This window comes from Balaenoptera acutorostrata, chromosome 3 (genome assembly GCF_949987535.1).
Source record: "Balaenoptera acutorostrata chromosome 3, mBalAcu1.1, whole genome shotgun sequence".
In the NCBI taxonomy this organism is placed as follows: Eukaryota; Metazoa; Chordata; class Mammalia; order Artiodactyla; family Balaenopteridae; genus Balaenoptera; species Balaenoptera acutorostrata.
In genome coordinates, this window is record NC_080066.1 from 53,227,239 (window position 1) to 53,251,358 (window position 24,120).

Genomic DNA, 24,120 nt, shown 5'->3' on the forward strand with positions numbered 1-24,120 from the left:
TGCGCAGAGGGCCTGTTCGGCCTACAGTGTTTCTTAGCAACCGCTTCGAGTCCCTCCGCCAGGGGCGGAGCAGCGGAAGCCATGGGGAAGGGGGAAGTGAGTGAGGCCAATCGGAGACGAGTCCTAACCTCGATCGGCACGCCTCCTCTAACTGTCGCGAATGCACAGGCAGCTTTACGGCAGGCAAGGGGTGGGTGCTGCTGGGGTAAGGAGGAGGGAAGGAAGCAACCAACCAACCAAGTCGCCTCCACCCCCCCCACCCCCCCACCCACCCCGGACCTGGTTTACGGCTCCGGGCTCAGGCTCCAGTGCGGCTGCTGATTGGCTGCTGAAGGCTTGGTCCCATCCCAGTGACCCCAAAGTGCTGGAGGGAGGGGGCGGGGGTGGCTCAGTGCAAAGTGCATCTCGAAAGCCCCCTGCCTGGAGTCCCCGCGGCTGGCACTTTGGACCCTGAATGACCTGGGACCTCGCTGCCCCGAGACCTCCCGTGTCCCCTCGTAGCTGGGAGCCTCCGGCCCGGAGCGCGGCAGCCCCCTGCTCCGAGCCCTCAGACGGGGACTGCCCCCCCACACGAGCCGGGACTTCCTCCCTGCACCCCTGCCCCGAGGCTGCCGGCGGCTAGGACCGCCGCCTCCAGTCTGCTCGGCAGTCTGGATGCTCGCCGGGTTGGGGCCGTGAGGCATCGAGGAGGATCAAGAACACCCGTGTCCGGCCCTGCCTGGGCTGTTTCTTCAATGGAGAAGTTGGTGAGTGTGGAGGAGGCTGAAAGAAAGAAGAGAAGCAGCAGCTGAGGAGACAGGTAAAGTCAGTTACCTCCCCTGAGGGGAAGGGGGCTGGCCTGGGAGGGAGGAGAATCACTGCTTCTTCCTGCTTGCCTTTTACCTGTCTCTTTCTCTGCTCCCCCTTCCTCAGAGCCCCTCTCCTCCTCGCCCCCGGGGTACTGCATCACTCACAGGTTTCTGATTTCCAGGTTTGAGCTGGCTGGCTAGGGGAGGCGAGAGAGCAGGAACGGGGCTGCCCACCCACCAGAGAAGCAGCAGAGAGCCTCTGACCAGCATCCTCCATAAAGGTAATAAGCCAGCCCTCCCCTCCCCCACTGTTTATTCCTGGTCCCTACTCATTAAGCAGTGCTTTATTTTCAGGATAGTTACCTGGGCATGCAACCCTTTCCTGGCTCCCAGTTTCCCAGCAAAAACAAAAACACTGCCCGTGCCCCAATCCTTAACATTTTAATAACTTTTCTTTCCCAGGACCATGTTTTTCCCCTTTCTCTGTGTACAGTGTGTTTCCATGTTTTGCATTATCTTTTGGTGCACTGTACCATTTACCCTGCTCAGAGACTTTGAGACCTTTTTGTAGCTCCCCCTGCCCCTCTTACTCTCATAGGAATTCCTCAGTTCCTTGTTAATGGCTTGTTAATTCTGAATGACTCTGCTTTTCAGTTAAACCGCAACTTTCTGTTTTCCCCTATTCTTTCCTATCATCTTTCCTCTACCTCCATCAGAAAATCTTTTGAGTTACCTAACTGACAAGGGTTTGGTAGAGGAAGGTACAGTAATAGCTTGAAATTTTTGAGTTTCAGAAAATAATGTGACTTTTTTTCTCTAGTGAAAAGTGAATCTGTGTACCTTAGTAGTATGAATGGTATGAAAGCAATACTCCCTCCCGAAGCACTTATGTATAATTAACTCTTTGGGCTTTTGTGTGTTTCTGTGTGACAGATGTGGATGGGCTCTGAAACACTTATAAAAAGATAAATTGTATTTGTTATACCTCATTTTCTAATACTTATAAAACTTTACACAATATCTTGTTAATCACTTGACAGTCAGGAATTTTAAAACAAAAGAATGTTTTAGTGTGTTTAGAATCTAGGGTTTTATTTTGGCACTCTTCATAAGATTTCTCATTTCAAAACCCTTACAGAGAATTTGTTAAATTGAAATTTAAGCATCTAATTCATGTGATCACATTTCTGCTGCTGTATTTCGTTGCTGCCTCTGAAAATGCACTGAAGGTAGGTTTAGGACATTCATGTAAGTCCTAAAGAGGGGATGTGAACAGGGAAATTATGTAAGAGTTAATTCAGAAATTAGCCAAATGAATAGCTTCTCTAACATCCAATAGCAGGAGTATAAAGTGACTTGTTAATCTCAGAGTTATTTTAATATCTCAGATTGTTTAGGGAATTTTAGGTACAAAGAAGTACTTAAAATAGCAGAAGTTGTTAGGAAATCTTTGACTTACTCTGTTCTACTGGCTTTCTGCCTTCCAGAAAAAGAAATTAATGTCTTTCGTGCTTCTTCTAATTGTCAAGGTACAGCTAAAGAGACTTTTAAGGGGCTCTGAGGGTTTGCATATTCTTGAGACCTGGAACTGGACACCAAAATGAGAGTGTATGCTACTGAATGGGATGTAAAATCAGTATCTACCAATGACTATTACACAGTGAACATTTAGGGCACCCTTTGTATGTATGTGTAGGGTCCACTTCATTTCAGTAAAAGCTAGGTAGAATGCGGTTTTCATTATTTAAATATGTGAATCACTAGAGAAATGCCTAATGATTCCTTTAGAACTTTTAAAAAAGTGCTAAAATACTTGAAATATGTTTTTAAGGTAAAAATGAATTATGTATTTTCTATTGAGGCCTTCTCAGTTAAATATATTTCTGCTTTAGATTGAACTCTAGTATGTTTTCATTTCTGAGGGATATTATCACCTGTGCTGAGTCAAGTATGTAAAGTAAAGAGAGGACACTGCTTTCCTCTGGTTTCCAGTCAGTTCATTCTCATTGCTTAAATAATGTTTTGTTGATCCTCTCAGCTTTTAATGATTTTTCTAAGATTACAGAATATATATAAATTGTCGGCATCTGTTCCTAATATTAGCATGATTGAGAGTATTTGGTCTAGATTATGCCAGTCATGTAAAATATTTAATTTAGTACTTCGTTACCAACATGGCCAGTTAGGTAGTTTATCTTTTACAATCTGGTAGTTCACTTTGTGTTAATTCTGTTGTCAGTCACATGGTTTTGAAAAGAAAAAAAATTTAAAAACACCCAATTTTTTTGGTAACCAAGTAAGATTTATGATCACATAGGAAGAATCACTGATTTTAATTGAAGTGATGCATTTTGAGTATGCTATGGCTAGTACTTATTTTCTTCATACCTAAAGTGATGCCATTCACAATTATGACACATATAATCTCTCTTTATTTGATAACACAGAAGTACATACTGTCCCTAAAAAATCTAAAGTCAGGTAGTTTCTATAAGCATATCTAATACCTGACTTTCAGCCTTTCATTTCATTCTCAACAGAAGGCATGCCCTATGTGGAATGCTTGTCTCATTTCTTACAAACTTAGGTACCGACATGAGGTTGCTAAGGTGGTAATGCCAGACATAGGTTAATGAGATAAGATTGACAAGACTTCATCATTTATAATACTTGTGATTTATGCTTTGAATTGGGTCTGGGTAAGTGAATTACAGAATTTCCTCTATTGCCTTGTCCACGTTTCATGAAATTTGTTGGTCTTTCTATTAGAACTTAGGAGACTTATAGATAAGTCTTGCATGATAATAAATCCTTATGTTATATGGAGGCCCAGTAATTTGAAGGAAATACTAATACCCTCACTTGTTTTGAAACATAAACACTATGGTACTTTGTTGAGTGATACTAAAATAACACTTCTACTTCATTTTGGGTTCCAGGCTCTTAGTTATACGAGTAGACCTCGTTAACATCCATCTCACCCATGTCGCACACTTTGGGCATGGTAGTGTTTCTGCATCCATCTTCCTTCTTAGGACTTGTGAACTATTGGTTTTTTTGTTTTTTGTATTTTTTCTCTCCTCAGAGCCAGTATCCTTGGAGTTGCTGATTTTATTTCCTTTCCAGCCTGTATCTCTGTTTACTCTGCAAAGAAATGCTTATTTCTTTTTTTGAGTAGCAAGCTGTTATCTTGTTTCTAGTTTGTGTGAAATCTGAAAGCACAGTTCTAATGTGTGTCACTTAATCAAAAAAATGTGTGGCCTTTTAGTGAAAATAATATGTAAAAAGCCATTAATGACTAATCATTTATGCCAAAGGAAACTGGGGACATGTGGGCAAATTTGGTGGAAGTTATATAATTTCAGACAAATCTTAAATATATTTTGTTTTATAGCTATTTTATTCTTTTTTCTGTGAATATAGATTTATTTTAATTATATGAAACAAGAAGCTTTGGTTTTAACTTAATGAGGTTCACTTGGCATCTATATAGAAATTAGATGGCAACATTTTAATTCCTAAATTTATAGTTTCTAATATGGTCAACATTATAAAAGCTCGGATGCCTAGATTGTTTTCTTTTGTAAGAAAAGTGTAGAGTAGAAAAGATGAATTCGTAAAATTTAAACACACCATTAACATTGGGCAGTAAAATCTTATATAAAAGTGATATACATTGGGAAGCAGCTCATTTTGATATATAATTCTGAAGTCTTCCTTGTTAGTATGTTTTTTTTTTCTTTTTCTGACTGTGAAACCTAGAATGGGATTTCTAAAGATTGCACCCTCAGAGTTTTAGTCATTCTGAGTCAACTTACATTGTACATATGTTTATTTAGAAAATTGCCTCCTTCGTCATATTTTTTTATTTTATAGGTCACTACCATGAGCTATCAGACTTTCAAACTTGCACTTTTTGAGGGGGAATAGACTTTTTTCCATCCTCATCTCTGGGCTTCCTTTGTAGTTTTTAATAGGTAACTTTACCACTGGATATTATATTTACTAAGTTCAATAGTCTTCTTTCCCTGTACTTATACATACATGGATGGTTCTACTCTAATAAGTGCAAACTCTCATAAAATTACACCAAGATGAAATTAACTCGTCTGATGCTTTGAACTATTAGGATATTTTGGTAATAAGTCATTGGCCTTCATAATTTAAGGTATGCAGTTGACAGGGGTCATGTGTGCATGTTATGTGTGTCTATGGGTTTTTTTCCCATAAAGACTGAAGCGATTTTTTGGTTTAAATCTGTGGTTATTATTTATAGAGCTTGGTATTGTCAGAAAAGAGAAAAAGGATCTTAACCATTCTAGGAGTATTTGATTCATTTGAAGTATGCAGAACTCTCTATTAAAGTTCTACCCAGAGATAATACCAGTGGCCAAAGCCTAGTAGTATGCCAGGCATGTGTCAGGCACTCAGTAGACTTTCATTTGTGTAATTGAAGCAGACCGTGTGGGATTATCACAAGTTGCTATTGTTTGTGCGTCTTTCTTATAAGAGAGCAATAATTGAGTCACTTTGACTTTTAACAAAGCCTTTCTTGATATTATTAATAAATTAATACCATTTCATATTCTCTTCAACCCCCACCTCACATGTCTTCCCCACCACTCCGCTGCATTCATGGAAGTGGTGATGGCTATATGGAAAGCAACAACAACAAGAACAAGGACTCTTAAAGGCTCAAGACCATAGAGGGTCATCTCCACTTTTCTTGGGAGGCAGGGAGTACTGAGGATGCACTTAGAAGTAAGGCATTCAGTGGTGTTCATTCTTGCACTGTAGGTGTAGCTCACATGTGAAGTAATCACATGTTCCTTTGTGGAAATGCTGCAGGCTCATCATTGGAGACATTGGTTTGCATTTTTTATTTTAGTACAGTTCTAGATTTATGGAAAAATTGCGAAGGTAATACAGAATTCCCATATACTGCACACTCACCTTCCCCTAATTAACATCTTATATTAATAGATACGTTTTCCACAATTAATGAACCAGTAATGAACATTCTTATTAACTAAAGCCCATACTGTATTCAGACTTCTTTAGCTTTTACCTAATATCTTTTTTCTGTTCTAGGATCCCATCTAGGATATCACATTCCATTTAGTCGTCTCTTTAGGCTCCTTTTGACTATGAGTGTTTCTCAGACTTCTTTGTTTCCTTGCTTTTGATGACCTTGACATTTTGAAGAGTACTGGTCAGGTATTTTGTAGAATGCCCCTCAGTTGGAATTAGTCTGATATTTTCCTCATGATTAGGCTAGGTCTATGGGTTTTGGGGAGAAAGAGCACAGAGGTAAATTGCCATTCTCATCATATCATACTAACAACATGACTTGGCACTCTTGATATTGACTGACCACGTGGCTGAGGCAGTGTTTTTCAGGTTTCACACTGTAAAGTTTCTTCCCCCCTCCCCCATACTATCCTCTTTGAAAGGAAGTCACACTTAAGGAGAGAGGAGTTGTGCTCCACCTCCTTGAGGGGAGAATTTACACAAACTATTTGGAATTTTGCACAGGAGATTTGTTTCTTCTCCCCCTTTTAAAATTTAGTTAGTTATTTATATCAATACAGACTTATTGGTATTTATTCTGTACTTTGGGTTAGACTCTAATAGTACTTTGATTATCTTCTTGTTCGAATTGTTCCATCTTGGCTATTGAGAGCTCTTTTGGTTGGCTCCTGTGTCCCTTTGACATACCCCCATCATTGCATTTTTCTTGGAGCACTTCCTTGCTTTTTGGCACTGTGAGGTGCTCTAGGCTCATCTTCTGTATTTCTTGCCCAGTCTTAGAATCAGCCATTTCTGTAAGGATAACTGTGCATTTTTTACAGCTTGCCATGTAGGAGTTGTTCTGATCATGCCTAGTTCAGTTAGAAGTGTTAAGCAGAGTTTTAAACCAAATATTATTTATTTCCAAGTGCATGTTTGCAAAGTCTTTGGCCTTCCTTGAAGAAGTTTGACAAGGAAAAATAAGGTGTGAAAAGAGGAAAGGGTCAAAGTAGACCATACTAATTTGGATTGGTTGAAAATTCTGGTCTGTAGCCACCACCACCTATGACTGTCACTTTTCTCCATAGCTCATCAGGTTGCCAGGCAGCTTGACCATTCCTTGTTTAAGTGATGGAGGGCTTATTAGCACACCCACCCCACAGGGATGGAGTGGCAGTTCTCCCAGTGAGTAATTCCTAGAGGGATTCTGGTGTAATGCATGGAAGTCACTTTGCCTGTGTTCTTAACCTTAATGGAATTCACAGATCTAGGATTTATTTATTTGACGTGGAGAAAGATCCCTATTCTTTTAGTTGTAGAGAATTTTTTCAGAATCCATATGGAGAAGCTGGCAAGACTGTTTATCTTTTACCTAGTTTGGTGTATGCATAAAGGAATAAAAGTTTCAAAATTATTAACGTGATGCCTTTTGCATGTACGAAGAACCAACATTTAAAGAAAATCTCTTTTTACTTGTCATAGATTCCATTTTGACCCTGGCCACCTATTGTATTGAATGCAGATATATTCTCATTTTAATTGTTTAGAAAGGGTAAGAAACTTGTGATGTCAATTAAAAAGTAATTCAGTACTGAAAATATATTTTGAATAGAGCAAAAAGAAGAATTTGTGTTTGCATCCAAATTCCAAGTGTGTGATTTATTATTTTCCTTATTCATTGAAAAAAAAAAAACCTGCCTTTTTAGAAAAAAAAAAATTCCTGAAAATAAGTCATATCCTATACCACCTTGCAGATTAATGTAGATTTGAGATCATTTTTTCTAAGAATTGATTGGAGTTCTTTCTTTGCTCTGTAAGTTTGTTGTAAAGTGCTAAACTATAAGCTCATCAAAAGGTAGACTACTCAGGCAGCTATGTTTATTTTTTAGAAAATTTCCCGTGATTGTTATTTCATTCGTTTTTAGGTTAAGAAAGAGCTCATTGACACCGGAATCTGGACACACTCTGAGCCCCCTACTCACGATGCTGTATGTGCACAATGGTTATTAGGCAATCCACGTATCAGGAAAAGGGGCATTCTTCCCGTAAGGTAAGTGACTGAGGGTCATAGGTCATCTGTGCTGTTCTGGGGGAAAATCCATTTAGCTTTTATTTCTCCTTCAGATCACCTAATGTATACTAAACACAGCACTTGCTAAAAGAAAATCCAGGTTTGTTTTGATATTGTTTGAATCTTCTTCCTTGCATAGTATGCCTTAAGTGCCAATGTGATCATCCCAATTAAAAAAGAAAAATCTGTTAAAGATGATTGAGTATATGGTAGTAGTTTCTATTAACTCCTTCGAATGGTCTTCATCTTTCCTTATAATGCTAAAAATAAGCAAAAACCTATTCCAAAAGTATTCTTGGTTTTAAAATTTCTAAGACAAGAGACTTAATTTTAGTGTCAGTTGAAAAAGTAATTAAGTGAAGAGATGGGGGAAATCACGTTTATTAAGAAAACACATTGTCAGGAAATTTCTCATTTCCCAATTTTCCTTGAGGAGATAGCCTGATATTTTTAAATTACATTACTTAGTAGTGATACTTAGGAGTTTGTAATAACCATTTTCTATGTATGAAATAAGGTAGGATATGTGATTATACTATTAAGCTGTGATAATATGACCTAAGTTATGACCTAAGTTAGGCTTAAGCTGACCTTTGTACAGTCTATAAGGAGAAGTTTTACAAGGTAAACTGTTATCGGTAACAAGATTATCCCAAGATGTCTAACCTACATATGAGACCAGAATGTCTTTAAAGGACTTTCACATAATTTTTTATTTTTAGAAATGGAAGCTACTAATTAGGAGGTGAGTTTAATCTATACCTTAAAGTTAGCCCAGATGGAATAGCTTCCTAGAATTATGTAGTTTAAGTTTCTGTATGTATTTAAAAGCTTAAAAATGTACTAAAAAAAGTTTTTGTATACACACATATAAGATGTAACTTTTCACCAGTTCAGTTTGGACTTTTCCTGTTTGCATGAAGGAGATCTCATTTTACATTGAGTTTGAGTACACACCTCTTTTGTGACCTATTAGAGAGTGTTGGAATTCTATATACTACTTTTACTTTTTTCATGTGGTTAATCAACAGATTGTTTAGATTCCTTTAGTTTTTAAATATTTTGTATGATCTTGCTACTTTGAGTATGTGTAGAATAAAACTTCTGGAAAATGGAAATTAGAAAAGTGCAAAAGAAATGTGGCAGAAAAAGAGGAGTAGTAAATCATGCCTCAGAGGACATAAAGTGGGGAGGATAGAAAGAGAGACAGAAACAAAAGGAAAGTAAATATAATCTACACATTTTCCTCTAATTTACTTAAACCCCACCCATTTCCCCTTCCCCCCAGCTTTCCACTCTTTGGGGCTAAAAATAAAATATTGTTGAAATACTTTAGGGGACCAGCCTAAAGGTTTTTGCTTTTTTTAAATTTTAAACTACTTCTCATAGCTGAAGGTCTTTAGTCCTCCTAGTCTATGAATTGTCCATTTGATACTCGATATTTACTCACTGATCTGTGATAGAATCATTGAATGGTTTATAACTTAAATTTTCCATGTGCATCAGGTAAATGCAAACTCCTAAGACAAGTACTCATTTGCTTCCTCTGTTGTCTCCATCTTCAGCTGCCCAGCATCACTTTCCATTTTACCTAAAATAAATGTTGTGTTCATTGATGTTTGCTTTGAGTTTACAAAAGGCTGCAGAAGAAATTTCCTGTTTCGGCATTTTAGGGCTTTATGCCTCACTTTCTTTTTGAAATCTTTTATAATCTTAGGGAAATAACTGAAAGTTTTGGTCAAAACTGATACATGTTAATTTGTTGTAGTAGTATGAACTGTCATCACTAAAGTTTACATGATTTAGCAATGGAAAATTCTGTGCTATTTAATGAACACACTGTCAGGTGTCAAGTATTCTAAATTTTATGTATTCTACCTACCCTTCAAGGCTGATCCCTGTGACCTAATGAATCCTTTGTAAAAAGTGGACTCAGCTAGGATGTTACACCACCATTGTCGAAGGAACCCTGAACTCCAGGAAGAGTTGCAGATTCAAGCTGCAGTGGCTGCCGGGGATGTTCACACGGTACGAAAGATGTTAGAACAAGGCTATTCTCCAAATGGCCGGGATGCTAATGGCTGGACCCTGCTTCATTTCTCTGCAGCAAGAGGAAAGGAAAGATGTGTTCGAGTATTTCTAGAACATGGAGGTGAGTTTATTAGGAGCAAACCCTTTTTTCCCAAGGAGAAACTTAAAATGAAATTCTATTTAGTTTAAAATATATGAGTGCTTGTGTATGTAATTTCTAATGCTTCTTTTTGCTAATACTCGAATTCTTATTCTCTCCTTTGTGAAGATGTGTTAAAATTATGCTGAGTCTTGTTTAAAACCAGATTGTCTAAAAAATCAGTTTGTTGAATGTGCTTTTTTCCCCTTGTAACTCTAGTTTCTGTACAGCCAGATTTCCCCAGATTATTTCAGCTAAAAGCAGCCCTTCTTCAGGTTGTCCAGTTGCTTTGTTTCAGAAGCAGAAGTGGCTGTGGTCCCAACAACTGAGAGTTGCTCAAGCTCCCCCGGTTGAGACTTGCTCAAGCCGACTGAGCTGGCACAGGCCCCCTGTCAATACCATGGCCTTCAGGATACCCTATCTTTTGAATTTACTTCTTCATAGAAAAATTTTAGTTGCTTTTATTACTGTTTTAGAGCACTTGCCTTTTCTAGAATTGTACATAGTTTCTAGGTATCCTACAAGATTGGTTAGCTGAGGTCCAATTTTGTGTAAACATATGCAGTTGGAAACTACATTTGACATTTAATGTTTTTGCATGAAAAACTGTCCATTCCTGTAATTAATAGTAACTAATAATTGTCTTAAAGTCATTTACTTTTTTCTCCCATTAGATTTTCACTTAATTTATTTTCCTAAAGATGAACAAGTGTATTTTGTCATTTGTACCCATATTATTTTTGTAAATTATGGTGTAAAACAGTTTGGTTGGGACTCAGGATCCATTATGTACCATTCTAGGGCCTGGATTGCTTATTAACAGTCATTTAGTTCCATTTCTATGGTGTACTTTGTTACAAGACTAGTCAAACTTACTTGCAAACTAATTTGAAGTACAGAAAATGTTAGAAGTCACACAGCTCTCATTAGGGTCTTGTGAATTATGTGAAGATAGGAATACAAAGGCTATGAGCGTGGACTTACTGCAAAGTGCTGCTAAACCTGAGACTAGGAATCATCACACATCCGAGTGGCCCTGAAATAAGAATTATATCCCCGAAATAGTTGACTGTTGACAGGACACCACCATTTGCTAGCCTGTGCCTCCTTTGTAGCCATCCTCCATCCCTCCCTGCCGCCCTTGCTCATATCTCATTTCACCTTGAAACTTGAAAACCTCAGCTCTGAAGGCAACGAAGGAGAAGTGTAAGAGGAATGCCAGGAGAAGGATCTGAAAAAACTAAGAAGTGGGTGTAGCATCAGAATACTTAAAAGTCTGGCAGTGCTTAGTAAAATTAAGACCAAGATCAGAACTCACATTTTAAAATTCTACCTAGTCCCGTTACTTTTCTGTTTCTGCCAGCCTTGCTTTTAAAATATTTAAAATATTAATTAAGAAAGAAAGTTCAGTTACTCAGGTAATATATGAACTTGTCTCCTTAAAACAAATAAAATACATTTTCAAATAAATTACAAATAAAGCCAAAGTCCCCTTTGGCCAACTCCCAATCCTTATCTGCCTACCCCTGCCCAGAAGTAACTCATGGGTAGGAGTTTGGTTTGGTCCTTATCTTTCTAGATCATTTCCTAAATGTGCTTATAGAAAATATGTCTTATTGTGTGTGGTTTTTAGAACATAAATGATATCATACTGACTGTATTATTCTGCAACTGTTATTTTTTGCTCAGCTGTATATAACTTAAGACTTTTTAAATATTGGGTTGGCAAACTTTTTCTGTAAAAGGCCAGATAGTAAAGATTCTGGGCTTTGCGAGCCCTCCTGTCTCTGTTGTTAACTACTCAACTCTGCCTTTGTAGCATGAAAGCAGCCATAGACAATATGTGAATGAGTGAGTGTGGCCGTGTGCCGATAAAACTATATTTATAAAAACCAGTGGTGTGCCAGATTCGGCCTCTGGTCCCAGTTTGCTGAATCCTATTTCCTCACCATCCCCTTCTCTCTTTTTGTGTATGTATGTGTATGTAGATATTTTTAACAGCTTTTATTGAGGTAGAAATCACATACCTTACAATTCACCCTTTTAAAGTGTACAATTCAGTGGCTTTTAGTGTATTCATAGAGTTGGGCATCCATTACCACAGCCAATTTTAAAACATTTTCATTACCCCAAAAAGAAACCTTGTACCTATTCAGTATTAATACATATAGGTTTACTCTGTTCAGCTGCTAGATATAGTATTTATTAGTATGGATATACTATCGTTTGTTTAAACCATTCTTTTTTATTTTTTGAGTGGCTGAAATTTTCTCAGTAGGACATTTTATTAAGAAGGTAACACGTACATATATATACATGGTTAAAAACACAACGAAAGGTGTTACGGACTGTTCCGTGAGGGGGAAATGTCTGCTCTTCAGCACTGGCCCCTCCTCTCCTTCCCAGAGGCAGTCACTCTTACTGGATTCTTTTGTGTCCCTGCAGAGATAGTCTGTGCATATAAGAGTGCCTATTTTCCGCCCTCCATCTTCTAGCCTGCTCCTCTTTTGTTAATCGTCTGTTCTGCATCTTGATTTTTTTCACAAAACAGTTTCTCTAAGTGATAGTTCCTTGTCATTGATTCCATCGTTTGGATGTAATTTATTTAAACTTATTCCCCATTGTTGGACCTTCTAATTTTTCATTTTTCTGCTTCTAGAAACAGTATTACAGAGAATGTCCTTGACTAATCTTTTTACATATGTGAATTTATCTCTTGGATAATTCCAAGAAGTACAATTGCCACATCAAAGGGTTGTTAGGTTTTTTTGTTGTTGTTGTTGTTTTGATGGATATTGACAAATTGTCCTCCAAAGAAGGTTGTTAATGACTCTGCCCTTACCAGGTGGGAGAGTGCCTGGTCCCCTGCCTTTGCCAGGAGTGTATCACTAAGTGGTTTGCTCTTCCTCTGTGTGATTTGCTTGCCTCCTTTTTTCCCAAAAATGACATATGAGTAACAAAGCATTGCAAGACTGGGCTCCTTGCTTGTCTTTTTCTTATGACTTGTAGGAGTTGTTTATGTATTCTCTGCTGTTAGTTATATGTTACAACAGTCTTCTCCCAGCTTGTAGCTTTTCCACATTGTTGTTTTGCTTGTTTTTTTGGGGCAGAAGTTTGCATCTTAAGTAGGTAAACTGTGTTTTTCTTTTGGCTTATGGTTTGTGCTTTTTGTGTCTTGTACATCATACCACAGGGTCATTATTTGCCTATATTTTTTTCTAAAATGTTTCATGGCATTTAGGTCTTTAATCTATCCAGAATTGGTTTTGGTGTATAACATGAGGTGGTCAGGTACAATTTCATACATAAAGGTAGCCTAAATCATCCTTTCTTTCCTCATTGTTATGTCTTGCCAACTCAGGTATAAAGTTTTTATATACACATGGTTCCGTTAGTTCTATTGTCTGTTGTTATATCCCTGGGTCAGTATAATATTGTTGTAAATTATTATTATTCTCTAATAAGTTTTAATATCTGGGGGAGCAAATCTCCTCTCCTTGTTCTTTAAGGATGTCTTGGCTATTCTTAGCACTTTACATTTCCATGTAAAATTTTGAAACAACAAAATTACATATTTTGCAGAAGCCCCTCACTTATTCTTGTATAGCACCTTTTACTTCCTCCTTTTACCCTAGTACAATAAGAGATTTAGGGAGTAGTTTTTAATAGCATGTTATGTATCGATTTGGAAACAGGAAAGGAGACCTCCTCCTCCTCCTCGCTCCCCTTGGCCACATGTGATGCTTAGACTTGCTGTGTATTTAGTCTAGGCCTGGCTTCTGATTTCTAGACCAGTGTACCCAGCTGCCTGTTCAGCTTCTCCACACTTGTGGCTCACAGCACAGCACAGCATGAGCTGCTGCTTTGACCGTGTTCTTTTGCAGTAGATGGCACTACGGCCTATGACTTCTGTGCCAGAAATCTAGAAACCATCCTCCTAAATAGTTGTCAGATCTTTTCACTTCCTTTCGTTGGAGGCACTGCCCCACCTTTGGGCAAGGAAACCTTGTTCCTCACCAGGACGGTTATGAGGTCTCTTTCGTCCCTGCTTCCAGTCCTGCCCCCTTCCAACCAGTCTCTAAATGGAGTGATCTGTTAAAAATGACAATTAAAATATTTCCTTTTAAAATCCGTCGGTGGTTTCCCACTTCTCTTGGGGCAATATTGAGGCCTTGATGTGACCTACAGGGCCCTGCAGCGTCTGCTTCTCTGCGATATCTTTCCAGCTTGTCTTTGAGCCGCAGCCCATCTGCATTCTTTCAGACTCACTGAGCTCAGAGGCGTGTGCCCAGGACCTGCTGGGGTCCCTCCGCTCCCTGCACTGCTGCCACCTTCGCCTGGCTCCTGCCTGCCTCTCCCTCACCTCTCCCCACACTTTCTCAGGAAAGCCTTCCCTTACCATCCGGGCTTGGTCAGATCCTTCTATCATGTGATACTATCGGGCTCTGTACCTTTTTATTGTAGTTCCTATCACAAGCATAATAAATTATTTTTGTAGTATTCTATTTAATTCTATTCTTGTTAGTCTGAGGCTTCATGAGGACAGAACCCGTATCTGTATTGTTCTCAATGAGAGAGAGAGAAAGAGGAAACAAACACCAGTTATCTAAAATAATTGTTCCCCAGCCTTACAGAGACAAGGCTGATCCTTTTCTTTTTATTAAAAAATTTTGATTGAAAATGGGCCAGCCTTCTGGTGGGATTAGAAAAGTCCCTGAATTCATCAGACCTGCTCTTTTCCTTAAACCACAGTTTCTTTAAGAGCTTATAAACTTCCAGTTAGATTGGTCCCCTCCTGTTAATACGTTTATTTTGTGATGGACATTAAGGTGAAATGCAGTCAAAGATTCAAATATGGGAAAGTGAGCAAAGAAATGCACAAGAAACAAGGGTTCACCTTCCTCTTTCCCTCCCTCTCCCCTCCCCCACCTCCGTGCCTGAGATAGAGAGAATTCATATAGATAGTTAGACGAGGATGAGGTGGCCAGTTGGTCACTTATTCATATATTTATTCAGCAAATATTTATTGAGCACGTAAAGTATGCCAGGCTCTGGCCAGGCCCTGAGATACGGACGTAATCATTGTGCTCGCCTTCTGGCACTTCACAGTCTAGTGGGTGGATGGATTTGTAGCCAACATTTGTTGAGCATTTCGTATCAGCCTAATTCTTCACAACTATTCTGTGAGGGTAAGTAGTAATTTTTCCACTGAGAAAACTGAGCCACAGGATGGTAAGTAATTTGCTCACAGTCATTCACCTCATAAATTGTAGAGCCAGGATTCAAACCCATTGTCTTAACCATGATTCTGTATGACCTGTAAGAAAACAATGCAGTCCCAGCAGAGTGAGCTAAGCGCCGTGTATAAAAGACCACCCCAGTTGTTGGGGTGAAGGTGGTGGGAGTGGCATGGAAGGCTTACTAGAGAAGGCATGGTTTGCATCAAGGTCTTGAAAGGTGAGGCTGTGTGGGGTGCTGGAAGGGTGGAGGTGTGGGGTTCTTTCAAACACAGAAGACACTGAGTAATAAAGGGCTGAAGAAGAAAGGGAGCATGTTTGGTTTTAGGAACTGAAAAAAATTCAGTATGATTGGAGCATATCTGGTCATTTATTTTGGGGACAGTGGTGAGCCATTTGACAGAGGAGTGGGAGAAACAGCTGTGTGTTGTAGAAAGCTCACTGGTTGTAGTATTGGGAGCTTAGTGAAAGGGCCCAAGACCTCAGGCACTGCTGCCTGCTCAGGACTGCAGCCTCATTTCCCTGCACCCCACACGTATTTATCGAGCACTACTATGTGCCAGGCACTGTTCTGAGGGCTGGGAATACGGTAACAAAGTAAAGTCCCTGCCGTCATGGCACTTACATTTCAGTAGTTGACAGTAAATATATGATATCAGGTCATGAAGAAAAAGGAAGCAGAGAAGGGATAAAGAGGTACAGGCTTCTGTTTTAAATTAGGTATTCAGGGAAGGCCTCTAATGTGACATGTTAGCTGAGGCCTGAAAGAAATGAAGACCAAACCATGTGTGTATCTGGGAGAAAAGTGTTAAAGGAAAAGTGTTAAAGTAAAAACTCTAGGCTGGGAACATGCTTAGCACTGTCAAGAAAAAGCCAGGAAGATGGTGGCTGGAGCAGAATAATGGGAGAGGGGGACAAACAGGGCTAAGGAGAGTCAGCTGACGTGTTCTGTAGCTCCTAGAAGGCATGGAAAAGACTTTGGACTTTGTTCTGAGTGAGAATGGAGGTGCCGTTGACTACTTCTCAACTGAGGAACGATATGAACTTACTTAAGGGCTCACTCTGGCTGCTCTGAGGGAGATAGATTGTGGAGGAGCAGAGGAGAAATTGGAAAACCTGTCCGGACGCTTTGGAATAGTTCAGGTGAGAGATGTTCGTGGCTTGGGCTACATGATAGCAGTGGATGTGTTGAGAAGTGGTCGGATTCTGGATATATTTTGAAAATGGAGGCAACAATATGTGCTGATAGATTGGCTATGAGGTGAGAGGGAAAGAAATTAAGAATAACTGAGGTTTGGGGGCTGAGGATCAGGAAGAAAAGAGTTGTCATTTACTGAATGAGCAGGGGAAAGTTAGCCAAAGCAATTGAAAAGAAGAAAGGATATAGATGTTTAATATCAGTCGTTTACCCTACCAGAAGATTTTAATCTCAAGTACATTAAAGGATCAGATCTTATAATTAAATGTGTACACCTGCACCATGAAACCACCAATGAGTGATCACACAGAGCTATCAGAACTCAGAGCTAAGAGGCTGCCTGTCTCTGTGCTGTGGTGACAGCCATGTGGCCACAGAGGGAAGCCTGGTTGTGGAGCAGGTATGTGAAGTACGCTTGCTGCTGCTTGGGAGAAATCCAGTTTCATTGAGGAAATGAGCAAGTTTGACTTGAATCGCTAATACTGTCTATATTCCAAAAGGAAAAGAAAAAAAGTGAGGCTCTCTATAGTTTAATCTAAACCTGTGCTGTCTTTAGCACATGTGGCAGCAGGCATACCTCAGAGATACTGAGGGTTGGTTCCAGACCACCACAATAAAGCGAATATTGCAACAGAGGGAGTCACATGAATTTTTTGGTTTCCCAGTGTCTAAAGAAACAATGTACATATCTTAGTTAAAAAATACTTTATTGCTAAAAAATTGCTAGCCGTCACCTGAGCCTTCAGTGAGTCATAATCCTTTTGCTGGTGGAGGATCTTGCCTCATGTTGATGGCTACTGAGTGACCAAGGTGGTGGTTGCTGAAGGCTGGAGTGGCAGTTTCTTAAAATACGACAAAAATGAAGTTTGCCACCATTGATTAACTCTTCCTTTCACGAATGATTTCTCTGTAGCATGCAGTGTGTTTGATAGCATTTTATCCACAGCAGAACTGCTTTCAAGATTGGAGTCAATTCTGTTAAACCCTACTGCTACTTTATCAACTAAGTTTATGTAGTATTCTAAATCCTTTATTGTGATTTCAACAACCTCCACAGCATCTTCACTGAGAGTAAATGCATCTCAAGAACTCACTTTCTTTGCTCATCCGTGAGAAGCAGCTCCTCACCTGTTAAAATTTTATCATGAGATTGCAGCAATTCAGTCATATCTTCAGGTTCCACTTCTAATTCTAGTTCTCTTGCTAAGTAATCTGCAGTTACTTCCTGCACTGAAGTCTTGAACTCCTCAGAGGCATCCATGAGGGTTGGAATCAACTTCTTCCAAACTCTTGTTAATATTGATATTTTATCCCCTTCCCATGAATCATGTATGTTCTTAATGGCATCTAGACTAGTGACTCCTTTCCAAAAAGTTTTCAATTTACTTTGCCCAAATCCATCAGAGGAATCACTATTTATGGCAGCTGTAGCCTTAGAAAATGTATTTCGTCAATAATAAAACTTCATAGTCGAAATTACTCCTTGATCCATGGACTGCAAAATGGATATTGTGTTAGGCATGAAAACAACATTAATCTCATTGTATATCTATCAGAGCTCTTGGATGACTAGGTGCATTGTCAGTGAGCAGTAATATTTTGAAAGGAGTCTTTATTTCTGAACAGTAGATCTCGACGTCGAACTTTATATATTCAGTAAACCATGTTTAACACCGATGTGCTGTCATCCAGGCTTTGTTGTTCCATTTATAGAGCACAGGCAGAGTAGATTTGGTAGAATTCTTAAGGGCACTAGGGTTTTTGGAATGGTAAATGTGCACTGGCTTCAACTTAAAGTCACCAGCTACATTAGCTCCTAACATGAGAGTCAGCCTGTCCCTTGAAGCTTTGAAGCCGCGCTTTGACTTCTCTTCTCTAGCTATGAAAGTCCTAGGTAGCATCTTCTTCCAATAGAATGCTCTTTCATCCATATTGAAACACTGTTGTTTAGTGTAGCCACCTTCATTAATTATCTTCTGGATAATTTGTTGCAGCTTCTACATCAGCACTTGCTGCTTCACCTTGCATTTTGATGTTATGGAGTTGGCTTCTTTCTTGGAACCTCATGAATCAACCTCTGCTAGCTTCAGACTGTTCTTTGGACGTTTCCTCACCTCTCTCAGCTTTCACATAATTGAAGAGAGTTAGGGCCTTGCTTTGAATTAGGCTTTGGCTAAATTAGGGAATGTCGTGGCTGGTTTGATCTTCTATTCAGCCCATTCACACTTTCTCCATATCAGCAAAAAGGCTGCTCTGCTTTCTTATTATTCCTGTGTTCACTGGATTAGCAGTTTTAATTTCCTTCGAGAACATTTCCTTTGCATTCACAACTTGTCTACCTGTTTTGCACAAGAAGCCTAGCTTTTGGCCTATCTCAGTTTTCAACATGCCTTCCTCACTAAGTAAGCGTAATCATTTCTAGCTTTTGATTTAAAATGAGAGACATGTGACTCTTCATTTGAACAGTTAAAGGCCTGATTTCAATATTGTTGTGTCCCAGGGGACAGGGAGGCCTGAGGAGAGGGAGAGAGACTGGGGAACGGCTGGTTGGTGGAGCAGTAAGAACACATAACAACATGTATTGATTAAGTTCGCTGTCTTATTATGGGCGTGATACATGGCAACCCTAAATAATTAAAATAGTCACATCTAAGATCGCTGATCACCATAACAAATATAATAATGATGAAAAAGTTTGAAATATTTTGAGAATTATCCTAATGTGATACAGAGACAGAAAGTGAGCAAATGCTGTTGGAAAATGGCACCGATGGACTTGATCTAGGTGGGGTTGCCACAAACCTTCAATTTGTAAAAATTGCAGTCAGTATCTCTGAAGTGCAATAAAGTGAAGTGCAATAAAATATGTGCCTGTATTTACATTTAAATCAAACAAAAAATTCAATTCCGCAGTCACACTAGCCACGTTTCAAGTGCTCAGTAGCCATACGTGACTAGTAGACATATTAGACCTCGTAGATATAAAATGTTGACCTGTGCAGATAAGTGATATTTTGCTGCTTTACTTTCAAACATCCTGCTTCAAAATGATAAACACTTAGGGTTTTATAATGTCCAAAAATATTAGTGTTTCTACACACAAATGTGATGCATATAATAGTACCTCTGTCCAAATCCTGGTGATCTTTCTGACCAGGTTAGTGTGCTGTTGGAATTATGGGGAAGAGTCTCTACTATAAGAGTGTGAATTTTAAGAAACCCACTATCATTATATTCATTTTCCCATTTTGAATCTTTCTAAAAATTCTAATACTACACTGGACATTTCAAGATAGTAACATTAAGAGACCCTATATTAGCTAGTGTGTTTATTTATCTTCAGATTCAGTGTTTATGCAAACTGACCTGGAGGGCGGTCAGCTGAAGCTCTAGAAGTTAATTCCATAAAACACATCCTGGAGGGCGGTCAGCTAAAGCTCTAGAAGTTAATTCCATAAAACACATCCCTGGAGGAACCTGAGATAAGTGTCTCAGGTCTTCTCTTGGTACAGTAGGTAAAATCCTCTTGATGAAACACAAGAAAATAAATGAGAGAGATAAGTGATTAGAAAAAGCCATAGCAGAATGGTGAGAAATTATTTTTAGCTTTTCAAAAATGAAAGATTTTACAAATGGTAATCCCGAATGTGATGAAACAGGGACATTGATGGTAGAAGTTTATTAAAGCACTTGTGGAAAGAAGTTTAGTAGTATGTTAGATCCTGAGAAATGGGAGATTTTTTTGCCAATAAATCTACTTCTATTAATTTATTCCAAGGAAGCAGTCTTAAGTACAGGAATTATTTTCTGTATGAAAATTTTACCCTTTATTATATATAATTTTAAAAATGGAGGCATTTTCAGTGCCCAAATATAGAGGAAAAATTAAGTAATTAGACTATGATTACAGTTATGAGTAATTTTTTAAAATGTATAGAAGCAAAGCTGAAAGAAGTCTATCATAAGTGTTGACAGTAGTTATTATAGAATGCTGTTTTTTGCTTTGCTGCCTTTCTAAATTTTTAGTTTTTCATTAACAAAAAAGTAATATTTCTTGGGGAAATTCTGTTTGGGAACATTATACCATCTGACTTTCCGGCTCTTTGTTCTGTGTTGAATTACTAGTCAAGTTTTAGGTTTTTGTCTAGATTTTTTTTCTTTCCTCCATCGTTTCTTTTTTTTCCTATAATAACATGGCACAATGCATAACTGGTTTTTAGAACTCCAAGCAGTGCCTATGCCTGTGTAACTTAGCTAATTGCATTTGGTGCTTTCTAAAAGTTTTAAGAAGAGTAATCACGTAAATAGTAAATTAGGTTACAATGCTTATACGTATATTTTGTAAAATTCTGACTTTCCTGCTTTTAGGATTTTGTAATGTCCAAAAGTATTTGAGCTTTTAGACACAAATGGGAAGCATATAATAACCTCCGTACAAATCCTGGTAATGTTTTGAACAGTTTAGTGTATATATTCCAATCCTTAGAGTAACCAGTAAAAAAAAAAAAAGATAATGCAAAGAAGTATAGTTAGCTTTTTCGCAATGGGTTTGTCGCCAGGACACAGGTGTCATGAAAACCACCGCTAAACCTAAGCAAAAATGGGAAAGGAGAAGACCCACGTCAACATCGTTGTCATCGGACACGTAGATTCTGGGAAGTCCACCACTACCGGTCATCTGATCTACAAATGTGGTGGGATCGACAAGAGAACCACTGAAAAGTTCGAGAAGGAGGCTGCCGAGATGGGAAAGGGCTCCTTCAAGTATGCCTGGGTCTTGGACAAACTGAAAGCTGAACGTGAGTGTGGTATCACCATTGATATCTCCCTATGGAAATTCGAGACCAGCAAGTACTATGTGACCATCATTGATGCCCCAGGACACAGAGACTTCATCAAAAACATGATTACAGGCACATCCCAGGCTGACTGTGCTGTCCTGATTGTTGCTGCTGGTGTTGGTGAATTTGAAGCAGGTATTTCCAAGAATGGGCAGACCCGTGAGCATGCCCTTCTGGCCTACACACTGGGTGTGAAACAGCTAATTGTTGGAGTTAACAAAATGGATTCCACCGAGCCACCCTACAGCCAGAAGAGATACGAGGAAATTGTAAAGGAAGTCAGCACCTACATTAAGAAAATTGGCTACAACCCCGACACAGTAGCATTTGTGCCAGTTTCTGGCTGGAATGGTGACAACATGCTGGAGCCAAGTGCTAACATGCCGTGGTTCAAGGGATGGAAAGTCACCCGTAAAGATGGCAGTGCCAGTGGAACCACACTGCTTGAAGCTCTGGATTGCATCCTGCCACCAACTCGCCCAACTGACAAGCCCTTGCGCTTGCCCCTCCAGGACGTCTACAAAATTGGTGGTATTGGCACTGTCCCTGTGGGTTGAGTGGAGACTGGTGTTCTCAAACCTGGCATGGTGGTCACCTTTGCTCCAGTCACCGTGACAACTGAAGTGAAGTCTGTTGAAATGCACCATGAAGCTTTGAGTGAAGCCCTTCCTGGGGACAATGTGGGCTTCAATGTCAAGAATGTGTCTGTCAAAGATGTTCATCGTGGCAATGTGGCTGGTGATGGCAAAAATGACCCACCGATGGAAGCGGCTGGCTTCACAGCTCAGGTGATTATCTTGAACCATCCAGGCCAAATCAGTGCTGGCTATGCACCTGTGCTGGATTGTCACACAGCTCACATTGCCTGCAAGTTTGCTGAGCTGAAGGAGAAGATTGATCGTCGTTCTGGGAAAAAGCTGGAAGATGGCCCCAAATTCTTGAAATCTGGTGATGCTGCCATCGTTGATATGGTTCCTGGCAAACCCATGTGTATTGAGAGCTTCTCTGACTATCCTCCTCTGGGCCGCTTTGCTGTTCGTGACATGAGACAGACAGTTGCTGTGGGTGTCATCAAAGCAGTGGACAAGAAGGCAACTGGAGCTGGCAAGGTCACCAGGTCTGCCCAGAAAGCTCAGAAGGCTAAATGAATATTATCCCCAATACTTGCCACCCCAGTCTTAATCAGTGGTGGAAGAACGGTCTCAGAACTGTTTGTCTCAATTGGCCATTTAAGTTTAATAGCAAAAGACTGGTTAATGATAACAATGCATCGTAAAACCTTCAGAAGGAAAGGAGAATATGTTGTGGACCATTTGTTTTGTGTGTGGCAGTTTTAAGTTATTAGTTTTTAAAATCAGTACTTTTTAACGGAAACAACTTGACCAAAAATCTCACAGAATTTGAGACCCATTAAAAAAGTTTAATGAGAAAAAATTTAAAAAAAAAAAGGTATAGCTAAACTGTCAATGGAGACATTAAAATGGAATGTTAAAAAATGTTCTGATAGTACAAAGAAAAGAAAAGGTAGTAAAGGGAAGAAGAGGGACAATAGAGGAGACAGATGGAAAACAAATAATAAAATGGTAAATCTAAACTATATCAATAATTATATTAAACATTAATGGACTAAACACTCCAATTAAAAGTTAGAAATTATCAGAAAGGTAAGTAGACAAAACTCAATTAATTACATGCTGACTACAAAGATAATACTTTAAATATAAAGGTACAGGTAGGTTGAAAGTAGATGAATGGATGGGATATATCATGGAAATATGTCATGCAAATGGCAAGCATGTGAAGGCCCGAGTGGCTACATTAATATATAAAATAGATTGCAAGACATAGACTATTATCAGAACTAACGAGAGACATTTCACAGTGACAAATGGGGCACTTCATTAGGAGGAATAACAGTCATAAAATGTGCATACACCTAGAAAGAGAACTTCAAAATACATGAGGCAAGAAATTTGAAGGGAACTTCAAAATATGTGTTAAAGGGAGAAATGGACAGTTTCACAATCTTGAATGTTGGAGATTTTAACATCTCTCAGCAATTGATAGAACATCTAGATTTAAAAAATCAATAACTATATAGGGCTTCCCTGGTGGCGCAGTGGTTGAGAATCTGCCTGCCAATGCAGGGGACATGGGTTCGAGCCCTGGTCTGGGAAGATCCCACATGCCACGGAGCAACTGGGCCCATGAGCCACAACTACTGAGCCTGCGCGTCTGGAGCCTGTGCTCCGCAACAAGAGAAGCCGCGATAGTGAGAGGCCTGCGCACCGCGATGAAGAGTGGCCCCCACTTGCCGCAACTAGAGAAAGCCCTCGCACAGAAACAAAGACCCAACACAGCCAAAAATAAATATAAAAATATGTTTAAAAAAAAAATCAATAACTATAGAAAAATCTAAAAAACATCAAACACATTGACCTAATATTTTTGAAAATTGCCTCCAATACCTTCAGTATATACATTCTTTTGTGTGCATGATGTGGACACTAGGGTAAACCATATGCTGGCAGTAAAATATGTGTCAGTAAATTTTAAAAGGCTGAAATCTTAAGGGTATATTCCCTAACTGTAATGGAATTCTGTTAGAAATCAACAACAATAACATGTCTAGGACAAACTCAGATATTTAGAAATCAAACAAATTTTGTACTGAATGATAGTGAAAATACAATATATCAGAATTTGTGGGATGTACTAGAGCAGTGCTTAGAGAGGAATTTATAGCTATAAATGTTTGAATAGGAAAGAAGAACCATCTTAAATCAATTACTGAAGTTTTTACCT

General features: G+C 39.1%; 1 protein-coding gene and 1 pseudogene across 1 annotated transcript in view; both read left to right on the forward strand.

The window, feature by feature from the left end:
- The first annotated feature begins 336 nt into the window (after positions 1-336).
- The window catches only part of ASB7 (ankyrin repeat and SOCS box containing 7), a 50,662-nt gene continuing 26,878 nt past the window's right edge, over positions 337-24,120 (forward strand). The window contains exons 1-4 of the mRNA XM_007191151.3: positions 337-799; positions 971-1,069; positions 7,724-7,848; positions 9,760-10,021. Of these exons, the coding sequence (XP_007191213.1) occupies positions 9,811-10,021 (211 nt within the window). The 5' untranslated portion in view covers positions 337-799; positions 971-1,069; positions 7,724-7,848; positions 9,760-9,810. The remainder of the gene's footprint in view (positions 800-970; positions 1,070-7,723; positions 7,849-9,759; positions 10,022-24,120) is intronic.
- Positions 21,060-22,708, forward strand: LOC103008311 (elongation factor 1-alpha 1-like; annotated as a pseudogene).